The sequence below is a fragment of the Mytilus californianus genome, unplaced genomic scaffold (genome assembly GCF_021869535.1).
Source record: "Mytilus californianus isolate M0D057914Y unplaced genomic scaffold, xbMytCali1.0.p SCAF_1, whole genome shotgun sequence".
NCBI lineage: Eukaryota > Metazoa > Mollusca > Bivalvia > Mytilida > Mytilidae > Mytilus > Mytilus californianus.
Window position 1 is genome coordinate 46,548,089 of NW_026262581.1, and position 13,114 is coordinate 46,561,202.

At 31.4% G+C, this 13,114-nt stretch overlaps 1 protein-coding gene across 2 annotated transcripts in view; it reads right to left on the reverse strand.

Annotated features, from left to right (window-relative positions):
* Positions 1–3,895: 3,895 nt before the first annotated feature.
* The window catches only part of LOC127704179 (MAM and LDL-receptor class A domain-containing protein 1-like), a 57,656-nt gene continuing 48,437 nt past the window's right edge, over positions 3,896–13,114 (reverse strand). Inside the window, exons 8-9 of one of the 2 annotated variants that reach the window (XM_052208096.1) lie at positions 8,562–8,589; positions 3,896–3,956 (exon numbers count right to left, since the gene is read on the reverse strand). In XM_052208096.1, coding sequence (XP_052064056.1) covers positions 3,901–3,956; positions 8,562–8,589 — 84 coding nt within the window. In that variant the 3' untranslated portion in view covers positions 3,896–3,900. Of the gene's footprint in view, positions 3,957–7,996; positions 8,590–13,114 lie in introns of those variants that run through there. The other variant, XM_052208084.1, reaches the window with a different exon arrangement.

Sequence of the window (13,114 nt, forward strand, 5' to 3'; positions counted from 1 at the left end):
AACACTGAACTGCAACAAAATCAAACGTGATTTGAAAATCCATCATTTAGTAGGAAATGTCCTTATTGATTTTGATCAATAGATCATGTTCACAACAGCTATTTATAGACTGCAATTGTGACAAAACAATTGGTTCCTGAATGATATCTTTTGAACCAAATAAACCCTACTTAATGTTATATTCTTTTAACCCCAATGCACAACTTTCATTTTACATAGATTTCCAGTAGGCTTTACAGTCCATCATCAAAATCAGAAAAATGAAACAAGTTCCCGATCCAAAATAATATTTCCTCCTCTAACACATGCAACAATCAATAAGATTGCAACTCGCCTTATGTACCCATAGTACTTCTACAGTTTGTATTCAATATATGTTCGCGACTTCATCAGGCAGTTTAAATAATTTGAAATAATGAATTTGCCTTTTATTTTTAGAAACTCATAACGGGTAAAGTCGGAAACTAATTAAAATATATTGCACTATTTTGTCACAAGAAAAAGACTAAGTCAATATTCCTTTGAAAATTTACAGAAAATGTTGGAAGAGGTCGTGCAACCTTCATAAAGACATACAGTAGTTTGGATTTTTTACTCGGAATTAAATTTATCAAATGTTAAAGTCCGAGCCGAGTTGGCCTATAAAATTCAATACATTAACTATCGAGATTGTATGAATTCGATAATCCACGACTAACTATGTAAGAATTTGTATCTCTAGTCATTTTCAAATAAATTTTCATTTTTGATAAACGATAATCCCCTTTCTACATTGCTAATTTCTACGTCATACAATAAAGTTGTCAATTTCTCTAACACCTGTCAGCACATTCTGATTCATCCAGATAGCAGATAAAGGTCATGACCTTTTAACTTAGTCATCCATCTACTGGTATCATCGGGAACCACACGTTGATTAAGGTTTTTTTAAACAATAGGTGTTCAGAAAGTTTAAACTGCCAATGAATTAGAGAAAAAAATAAATCATACGAAGTTGAAAAGAAATGTACTCGAATCGCAATACCAGCCCTAACAGTCCTTGCAAACATAAGTATGTTAACGATCTAGTACTATAACATATATATGCAAGATTTCTGTTATGTGTTTTATTATGTTTTATGTTAGCTTGTCCTGTCCTTTTATTCATAATTTCAAGAGATATTTTATTGACATTTTTCCGCGTCCTTTCTTTACTATTAATCTGTTTGCGATTATTTTTCAAAACAAACAATTAATGTGAAGAAGGAGATGAAAGATATCAAAAGGACATCCAAAACTGGTAAGTAGAGAGAAAGTGGCTAACCTAACAGATATAAAAAGTTCACAGAACTCTTGAGTGTGTTTCAGGTACGGTGCTACCTATGTATTTACACTAATTTTTCAATAAACAAATTGTTATGTATTGACATATAAAAACGACACATATATTTTGAAAAAAAAGTGTTTAATATATGCATACAATGATTTATTTTATAAACTGATAATCACATGATAATTACCCATGCAAATCATTATGATCATAGGACATACAATTGTTATGCTAAATGTAAATTCTAAACACCATGCTAACGTTCTACAAAAACATTGTATGATCTAATTTGCTTATACAAAATATGACTATTTGCTTTCAATTGTCATACAGATGTTTATATAAAAAAACTAGCTCATCAATATGTCGATGCAAACTTTTGTATACATCAATTCAAAACTAGTGTTATCAATACCTCACGATGGAAAAAAGTCATTTACTAGCGATGTAGAATCCATTAAATGCTTTACTTGGAATGTAGTTGTGCTATGTATAATCGGGAACGGCATCGTTATTTTTGTTTGCGTACTCAAAATTAAAAGGAAAGAAGACGGTTAGTTTTTCAAACTGTATTTAGCAATGACATACTTATTCGCTGGTATATCTAAAATGTGTTTAGGAATGTAGGATATTTGCTTGAGACATACATTTCTGTTTTTTTATCAATTTTATTTTGATATAAACAAGTATTTTGTATTCAAAGCTTATAACAATGATAACATTTCACTACCACTCCCACTTCAAACACACCAGGCTTATAACTTGGTACGTATACATGTGCTATTTACTTGATGTTAACAGTAGTTGAAGAACGAAAATACAGAAGTGACTATTTTGTCGAGGCTCGTATGGGTTTTTAGATATGCGTTTGCTGTATAATTGCTTAAAAATGAGTTTCATATCTTCTTTTATGATTTGTTTTTGTTTCACATACATTGTAGATTCTACTACGCCATCCCGTTGACTACTATATTTATCCATTTAAGATACTTTTAAATATAAAAACTTGAAGTGTAACTATAGAGAGTAGAATTGTAATTGGCGCAGTAAAGTTCTGATGAAGGAACATGTTTCGATTGGAAATGGCGGAACATTTCACGATAGAAATGTGATCAACTTAAAATCTAACTTGTCAGACCCGACATAATGCATACAGAATAAAAGAAATAATACTTTTCCCAACTTTGTCAATGCATTCAAATAAAGAAAATAACAGACGGCTATTTAAACAAATTTAAAATATAATACAAATAACATTACCAAACTATGAGTTATCTACTATGTACGAAGTCACCCTGACATAAACAAAATTAAATAGGCCTTTCATTGATGCATATCAAGGACAAGTTTTTGGAATAACTGATCCCATAAATACAACATAAAACTAGATAGCCTATACATTGATGTTCGTTGCTATGTTTTGATTAAGTTGACCGAGAGTTATATTTCTAATTTACGACACTCTCAAAAAGTAAACAAATAGATATAGGAAGATGGGGTATGAGTACCAATGAGACAACTCTCCATCCAAGTTACAATTTATAAAAGTAAACCATTATAGGTCAAGGTACGGCCTTCAACAAGGAGCATTGGCTCACACCGAACAGCAAGCTATAAAGGGCCCCAAAAAATTACTAGTGTAAAACCATTCAAACGGAAAAACCAACGGTCTAATCTATATAAAAACGAGAAACGAGAAACACGTATGAACCATATAAATAGACGACAACTACTGTAATCAGATTCCTAACATATGACAGGTGCAAACATTTGCAGCGGGATTAAACATTTAAATGGTACCAAACCTTCTCCCTTTTCTGAAACAATAGTATAACATCACAACATAGAAAAACACACTATAAAATATCAATTGGAAGGCTTAACTCAATCAAAAAACGTAAATAAACACACAATTAACGAATAAATTTGACCTGTGACACCTGAATGCAAATACACAGTTAATAAAAAATTACAAGGGATAAATAATTAAAGTCAAAAGTAAATAAACAGGTTTAAACAAAGTTGAAATATGATATCACTGTGAAATGTCAAATAATTTTTAGAAGTATATTTCATCCCGCATTACACATTCGTTGTATTTGTTAAATAGATATAAGAAGATGTGGTATGAGTGCCAATGAGAAAACTCTCCATCCAAGTCACAATTTGTAAAAGTAAACCAATATAGGTCAAAGTACGGCCTTCAACACGGAGCCTTGGCTCACACCGAACAGCCAGCTATAAAGGGTCCCAAAATGACTAGTTTAAAACCATTTAAACAGGAAAACCAACGGTTTTATCTATATAAAAAACGAGAAACACTTATGAACCACATCAACAAACGACAACCACTGAACATCTGGCTCCTGACTTAAGACAGGTGCAAACAAATGCAGCGGGTTTAAACGGTTTAATACATGTAGGCGCCAACCTTCACCCTACCTGAAACAATAGTGTAACACACAGAGGTCACAAAGATCACACAGAGTAAATAGTAGTTTGATGTATTGAGCCTCTCGCAAAACAAATGTTGATTGACCCATAAGCATTGTTTTTCCATCAATAACAATATCCAGTTGAATTGAATAATTTCAACAGCCGGTAAGAAGTACTTGAACGTCATCAATGGCAATATCACTTTTGTAACCTGTTCCACGGACTGCTTCAAAAGATATATGTAATAGAGAAGAAAAATAAGTATAACAAAAATACCAAACTCCGAGGCAAATTCAAAAATAGGGGAAGTCCATAAAAACTGACAACATCGAAAAGATGCGTGTTTCTTTCCTACTCATTCGTTACCCAAGGATTCTTGATTCTTTTTTACCTATACTGTCTAGGTAAAACTAACACGTGTTTAATCTGTATGAAAGGACGGGAAGTGTAAAAAATGAAAACAATACTTTATAAATTTCATGCATCCAAAGTGCTTTTCTGGATTTACCTGCATTAGGAACGCTCATATATGCACATACATTTTAAGGTAAAACAGACTATCTTATTTTTAAAACGCGTTAACTCCCGGTTTTTTGGGGAGTTTTGGTTGTTCTTTATGATGCTTTATTGAATGTTATTTATCAATTCACATGGCTGTTTTTTATTATAGTGTTGTCTATTGTCCTTCAGACTTTTGCTTTTTTATTGTTTCTGTGTTTCTTCTCCTTTATTTTGATATGACGAAGCTAGCAAAAAAGGTAAAATAACAATCACATCATGTGATATTCTCTTATTTATTTAACTTTATTTTGAATCTAATCAATTTGGGAAAAGATCAAGATTGTATTATTTGAAAGGTATCGGACTCGTGTTACTTATTACAATGTTGTGCAAAAGAAATATATTAAATTATCTCAAATCATTGTAACAATCATAGACATTGTTTTTAATTCGTAGAATTGGTTTGTGTACTTACAGAGACTTAAATATTGCTTCCCCAGTCTGTTGTTCAGAAAATGCGTATATTATATTTTGACACAACTTGGACAATAAAAGACTGAAGGCTAGTCGTATTGTACGATTTCTTCTTACCTTAGAGCTACTAAAATTATTAGGTTGCATGCTAATTTCGGCAGGCCGCCATAGATTTCCTTGATTTCCTGATTTCCTCCAAATTTGTATGCTTCCTTGATATACCTTTAAAGTACCCATTTTAGAACCATACATGTGGTAATGAAACTTTAGACATCCAGAAGATTCTGCAAATATGTACCATTCGTATAATAACAAGTCTTTTAGTTACTATGTAAAGATTTTAAATTTTGGTAGCCGATATGTCTAGAAAGTGTACTTATTCAGATTAGTATTACCGCGAGCCCGATATTGCTTGAAGGCGTATGGAATGTTTTGTGAAATGTGTTCTCATTTGATCAATGGCTTTGTAATAAAGTTAAGTCTGTTTCACTTTTCATTTTTTCACCAGAAACTTTTACATACCAAATATATTTGCACTTCATATATGAATTTTCTACTTTTCAAAGAAAAACTAAAAAAACTTAATTTAAATATTGAAATAAAAAGATCTGGTGTGATTGCTATCAAGACAAATCTTCACCAGAGTCCAAGTGACGTACAAGTTAACAGTAAGAGGTCACCGTACGGCTTCAACAATGAGCAAAATTCATACCGCATAGAACGCTATAAAAGGCCCACAAATGACAAATGTAAAACAATTCAAAAGAGAAGACTAGCGTCCTGATTTATGTACAAAACAATAAACGAAAAACGAATATGATATACAGCAACTACAGACAACCACAGGCTCCTGACTTGGGAAAGGCACATACAGAATCGGATGAGGTTAAACCTGTTTGCAGGCGCTAAGCCTTTCCTTAACCTAGGACAGTGGTGTAACAGTACAACATAAGAACAAAAGTTAAAAATCAGTTGAAAATGGCTCACCTCATCAGATCGATGCAAATCACAAATAAACTAAGAAAAATCTTCCAAACTAACTGTTTGTATCAATGAAAGAATTTTAGTAAAGGTTTTAAGTAATTTTTAGTGACGAAATCCTTGACCTAATACTTAACCAATAATACATAGATTACGTTTATTGAAATCCAAACGTCACTACACTCATCGTCATACCGAGCGAGCTGGGATTTATAAATAACGTACGATGGTGCCAAAGGAACACACCGTCCAAAAAGGGAAAATTAACAAAACGGAACGACAAATCGTCCCTTTTGTCGTAAATTTTTGTGTAGAGTTTCCCGTGTAAAACTGAAATATCTTAATCTAGGAAAGGCCATTTATTTATTGTTGTAGTTTATATTTGATTTATTTAAATTAAGATCCTTTCGGAGTGATGATTATACTTTGAACATAAAAGTTAGACCATTTCTCAATGTTGATTGAAACCATATGTTTTACGGCAAAATGCCTATCTGTTTGAGAGTAACAAATACATATAGAGTTTAAATAAGTTTACCAAAAAAGAAGTCCCGTGATAACAATCTTGCAGCAGATCCGTGAGCTACAGATGATGTCTCGAAATATAAGTAGTAATCCCTTTTGTATGCTGAAGACGAACCAGTCGCTGTACTAGGTGTTGATGTCTGCATAACGGAATACACGTATACATTAACCACTATGAATAATATTAAACATTAACCAAAAAGCACAATAAGCGTGGAATTCTGTATAACAAATTTCCATATTTATTGCGTTTTATAAAACGAGATAGATATAAAAAAAACACTCAAAAAACGAGTGTACTAATAGATACTTCAGTCAGGGAGAACTTTTTTTATTAGTTGTACATTGTAATTGGCTTGGAACTAGCTTCCAGTAACTGCGAGTACTCTTATTTCGGTGATACGTGTCCAATTTTTTATGTTAGCTGATTTTTGTGTCTCGTACCATTTTTTCGATTTCAACCAACTGTAAACATTTTTAATGTTTGTTCTTATATATGCTGTGCTGTTAAACCACTGTCCCAGGTTAGGGGAGGACATACCACTCACAAACATGATTTACCCCGGCCACATTCTGTATGTGCCTGTCCGAAGTCAGTAGCCTGTAGCTCAGTGGTTGTCAGTTCATGTCTCATCTCTTTTTTTGTAAATTTGGTTTGTTTTTAATTTGACCGTTAGTATTTATCGTTTGTTTCACGTCTTTAATGTCTTGGACTTTTATAGCTGTCTATACGGTATGGGTTTTTCTCATTGTCGAAGGCCGTGCGGTGGCCTATAATTGCTATCATCCACTTCATTTGAACTCTAGTGGATAGTTTTCTCACTGTCAATCATACCACATCTCTCATTTAGCTATAATAAATTGGCGCAATACTAAAACGTTTCTTTTGCATGTGTGAATAGATTTTTTTATTTTTTGGCAATTTCACAAGACCATGTTCCTGTACTGTTTTTGGCGTAGCTAAATGATTGAAATATTTGTTAATTAATGGCAGATCTTTGATTGTTTCTACTACATTTATCCCAACTTTGAGATACTCGGTACGATTTAGAGCATGAATAAAAATAGACTGGTTAAAGATTACATGTTCCATTCTGGATGTCTTTTTGTTGTTTTGTCATTCGGCTGCTGTCCATTTGATGTATTGCCCATATCTTGTTTAATTCGTATTTACTACCGAATGTACTGTCCAGTTGTGTTCGTCATTGCGATCCTGAATAAACATGGAGCCCATGTTGTTCTCAAAGTCAGCTTCATAAACTTGAAATATTGTAAATTATGCATTTCAATAAATATTTTACTGTTTTGTATGTTTTTGTTTTTCTTTGATTTTCCTGTTTTCTTGTTTGTATTTAAACATTAATCAAACACACCAAGCTTATAACATGGTACGTATATATGTGCTATGTACTTGATGGTAACAGTTGCTGAAGATTGAAAATACAGAAGTGACTATTTTATCGAGGCTCATATGGGTGTTGAGATATGCTTTTGCTGTGTACTTGTTTAAAAATGAGTTTCATTTCTACTTTTATGATTTGATTTTGTTTCAAATGCATTGTAGGTTCTACTACGACATTCCGTTGACCACAATATTCATCCATCCAATTTTCAAATTTGGAAATTTTAAGTGTATCTATAGAGAGTAGATAGTTATTGTATTTGGCGCAGTGAAGTTCTGAGGAACATGTTTATTGCAATGTCCCGATTGGGATTGGTGGAAGATTAAACGAAAGAAATGTAAACAACATATTTGCAGTGAAAAATAAATCAGAACCAGTATAATGCATACAGAATAAAAGAGATAATACTTATCAAATCTTTGTCAATGCATTGAAATAAAGAAAATAACAGACGGCTATTCAAACAAATTTTGAAATATAATACAAATAACATTACCAAACTATGAGTTATCTACAATGTACGAAGTCACCTTGACACAAACAAAATTAAATAGGCCTTTCATTGTTGCATATCAAGGACAAGTTTTTGGAATAAATGATCTCATAAATCACAACATGAAAATAGATAACCTATACATTGATGTATGTGGCTATGTTTTGATTAAGGTGACCGAGAGTTTTTTTTTTAATTTACGATACTCTGAAAAGGGATATAATGTATATTTCATCTTGCATTCCATATTCGTTGTATTTTCTAAACGTCACACAGAGTAAATAGTATTTGCTGTATTGAGCCTCTCGCAAAACAACTGTTGATTGACGACCCATAAGGAATATAGTCCAATCAATAACAATATCCAGATGAATTGAAAAATTTCAACAGCCCGATAGAAGTACTTGAACGTCATCAATGGCAATATCACTTCTGTAACCTGTACCACGGACTGCTTCAAACGATATCTGTAATAGAGAAGAATAGATGGATCGCGTATTTCTTTCCTGCTCATTCATTACCCAGGGATTCTTGATTCGTGTTTTTGTTTTACTTTGAATATTTATGTTGAACTAACACGTGATTAATCTGTATGAAAGAGAGGACGGGAACTGTAAAAAATAAAACTGTATATACAATACTTTATGAATTTCATGTTTCCGAAGCGCTTTTCTGGATTTACCTTCACGAGAAATGCTCTTGTTTGCACATACATTTTAAAGTAAAACAGAATAAATTATTTTTAAAGTAAAGCCCGTCGGATGCTACTAGTGAAACAGGAACACCTTACTATTCTGAATCTACTACGGTAACTCCCGGTTTTTTTTATGGTGTTTGTGTTGCTCAATTAAGATTTTCTATATCTTGCTTTATTAAGTGTTATTTGTCAATTCGCCGGGTTTTTTTTATCATAATATTCTCTATTTTCCATCCGACTACTGCTTTTATATTCTTCCTATTTTAATATGATGAAACATGCAAAAAAAGGTGTAAAATGGAAATCTAACACAGACACAAAACACATCACGTGATATCTGTTTTTCATTTTTTTTTATAACTTTTTTTTGAATTGTCGAAAGGATATAAACTCCAGTGTCAAAGGTCGGTATTATGAACATAGTCTATTGATAACGGAAATATTTCTGGAAACAATTTTTACCAAACATGCTAGATGAAACATATTGATAAATGAGTATTTTCATATATATTTGTTTATTTCATGGTTGAAAATGATATACTGTAAAAGCAGAAATTTTCGTGGAAGATTTAATTTCATTTATTTCGTGGAAAGAATATATCCACGGAATTAAAACCCCAACGAAAATTTAACCTACATATAATATCACTTCCATTTACTGGAAACCACTAAATTAAATCCCCTATAAATTTGTATATAGAGACAAAACAACGAAATTTTAACCCCACGAAAAATAATGTTTCTACAGTAATATGATTTAATTTAGATGTAACTTACTAATGTCGAATATAATGATGCTGATCAGAGAGTAAATCTTGATTTGTGGTAAAAAAATACAGTGACCTTTCACTAGAATGTTGAACTAGTGAAGTAATTTGTTAACAACAGTAGTGCAATATGTTGTTGAATAATGAAAAAAAAAACCTCTATTTTGAATCCAATCAATTTGGGAAAAGATCAAGATTGTATTTTTTATAAGGTATCGGACTCTTGTTACTATTTACAATGTTAAGCAAATAAAAATAAAATTATCTTAAATCATTGTTACAATCATAGACATTGTTTTAATTCATAGACTTATAGAATTTTGGTTTGTGTACTTACAGGTCCGAGTACACAGTTATTTCGTAGTGCATTTCTTTTAGACAATAAATGAAAATTAAAAAAATCCCACCTGCGCTTTCTCAATAATATTTTTACAGTGTGTTGCACTACTTTTGGGACAAATTATATCAAAATTATAGAAAACTTCATCGGCTCTAACTCAAAATATGGACAATTTCATGCTAAGGGGGTCTTCAAATCTTTTGACAGCTTCCGATGTGCTAATTTTTAACATTTTTCAGCTGGACCAAATCACTACTTTACTTTAAAATTCATGACCCAAATTTGTTTACAGTGTCATTTCACCCCCCTACTTACTATTTGAGTCATAAAACATGGAGAAATAAATTCGGAAGGGGTATAAAAAAAATCGACAAGTAACACACTGTCCACACTAGGGACTATATTCGTGGACAACGAAAATCAAAGAACGATAACTGTGTACCCGGACCTAATAGGGTAGAAAAAGTTGACCAATCTTAATGAAACTTGGTATGACTAAAGCTTATTAAATTATAAGACTGCTTACAAAGATTCATGGCAATAGGATATATATATTATAGACAATATGACTAATTCTATATTGAACTTTGAGTGTTAAATTTAGACGTTAAAATTGAAAATTTTCAACTATCAACATTTGGGGCTTAAAAAATTAAAATATTGCAAAAAAATACTTTTGAAATGCCTTAATATATAATATATTATGTATTAAAAGCAATAGAGTACTCATTTGATTTATCAGACTTATCATAATTATTAAAAAGTCAAATTTATATGAGCCTGTGGCTAAAAATGGAGGTTTTCCAATGAAGGGGGGCCTTACATGAAGATGTAATATTTTCCAGCAATTTTAAATTTGTAAAGCTTTTTGGTTATAAATAATCCTTACATATGTATTTAATGTACTTTAAATGGAAAGAAAACTTACAAATAACATATCACATTAGTTTAAAAGTGTCTTAGGCCAAGTAAGACTGAAAATAATTTAGGGTCAATTTAGGCCGTATCACATATTTACATTTAAAAATGCATATTGAAGCTATATGAAATAAAATTTTGTGTCTTTTCTATCATTTCTATACTCAGGTGACATGATACAATAAATCTGAGCACAAAAAGACTCTTGCATTCAACTTTTTTTGCAGACAGTATGGTCTGATAAAAAGATTTTTCACTTTTTAGTGAAAAACATGCATGCAATTTTAGTCTCAACAGGCTTATATTTGAACCACTTGCTATCCTACAGAAGAAAAGAAAGATATTATGTGACATAAAACCGGTACAAAAGACATTGTTAAGTGCTTTTTATACAAATTTAGTGAGGTCTTTATAATGGACTTCAACTTTTATGTTCCAAGCTCCTCACATTTAACTTGATACAAACAGGGCGTTAGACGAGGATCATATATACAACACATTTTGCGCATATTGTCTGAGATAATCTTCTTTTCTGTAGATTCAGAGTTCACAAATGAGTAATACAACTGGATTGAAGCATAGAAACACAAATATTGACACATAAAAACCTGTCAGATAGAAAGTCAGAATGCCACTTATGCATCAAAATTGAAAAAGCTATGAAATGCTTATTTTGACCATAAAATGCCAAAATTGGTCATTTTTGCAGAAATTCTATCAAATAAAAGTTTAAATCCTTTAGTTTTATGCTATTTGATAAATTGACACCATCAAATCACTCAGGGAAGTTGCCAAAGTACAGATTCTATATTTCCTGATTTCACCTAATAGGGTAGAAAAAGTTGACCAATCTTAATGAAACTTGGTATGACTAAAGCTTATTAAATTATAAGACTGCTTACAAAGATTCATGGCAATAGGATATATATTATAGACAATATGACTAATTCTATATTGAACTTTGAGTGTTAAATTTAGACGTTAAAATTGAAAATTTTCAACTATCAACATTTGGGGCTTAAAAAATTAAAATATTGCAAAAAAATACTTTTGAAATGCCTTAATATATAATATATTATGTATTAAAAGCAATGGAGTACTCATTTGATTTATCAGACTTATCATAATTATTAAAAAGTCAAATTTATATGAGCCTGTGGCTAAAAATGGAGGTTTTCCAATGAAGGGGGGCCTTACATGAAGATGTAATATTTTCCAGCAATTTTAAATTTGTAAAGCTTTTTGGTTATAAATAATCCTTACATATGTATTTAATGTACTTTAAATGGAAAGAAAACTTACAAATAACATATCACATTAGTTTAAAAGTGTCTTAGGCCAAGTAAGACTGAAAATAATTTAGGGTCAATTTAGGCCGTATCACATATTTACATTTAAAAATGCATATTGAAGCTATATGAAATAAAATTTTGTGTCTTTTCTATCATTTCTATACTCAGGTGACATGATACAATAAATCTGAGCACAAAAAGACTCTTGCATTCAACTTTTTTTGCAGACAGTATGGTCTGATAAAAAGATTTTTCACTTTTTAGTGAAAAACATGCATGCAATTTTAGTCTCAACAGGCTTATATTTGAACCACTTGCTATCCTACAGAAGAAAAGAAAGATATTATGTGACATAAAACCGGTACAAAAGACATTGTTAAGTGCTTTTTATACAAATTTAGTGAGGTCTTTATAATGGACTTCAACTTTTATGTTCCAAGCTCCTCACATTTAAATTGATACAAACAGGGCGTTAGACGAGGATCATATATACAACACATTTTGCGCATATTGTCTGAGATAATCTTCTTTTCTGTAGATTCAGAGTTCACAAATGAGTAATACAACTGGATTGAAGCATAGAAACACAAATATTGACACATAAAAACCTGTCAGATAGAAAGTCAGAATGCCACTTATGCATCAAAATTGAAAAAGCTATGAAATGCTTATTTTGACCATAAAATGCCAAAATTGGTCATTTTTGCAGAAATTCTATCAAATAAAAGTTTAAATCCTTTAGTTTTATGCTATTTGATAAATTGACACCATCAAATCACTCAGGGAAGTTGCCAAAGTACAGATTCTATATTTCCTGATTTCACCTCTTAGGTCCGAGTACACAGTTATTTCGTAGTGCATTTCTTTTAGACAATAAATGAAAATTAAAAAAATCCCACCTGCGCTTTCTCAATAATATTTTTACAGTGTGTTGTACTACTTTTGGGACAAATTATATCAAAATTATAGAAAACTTCA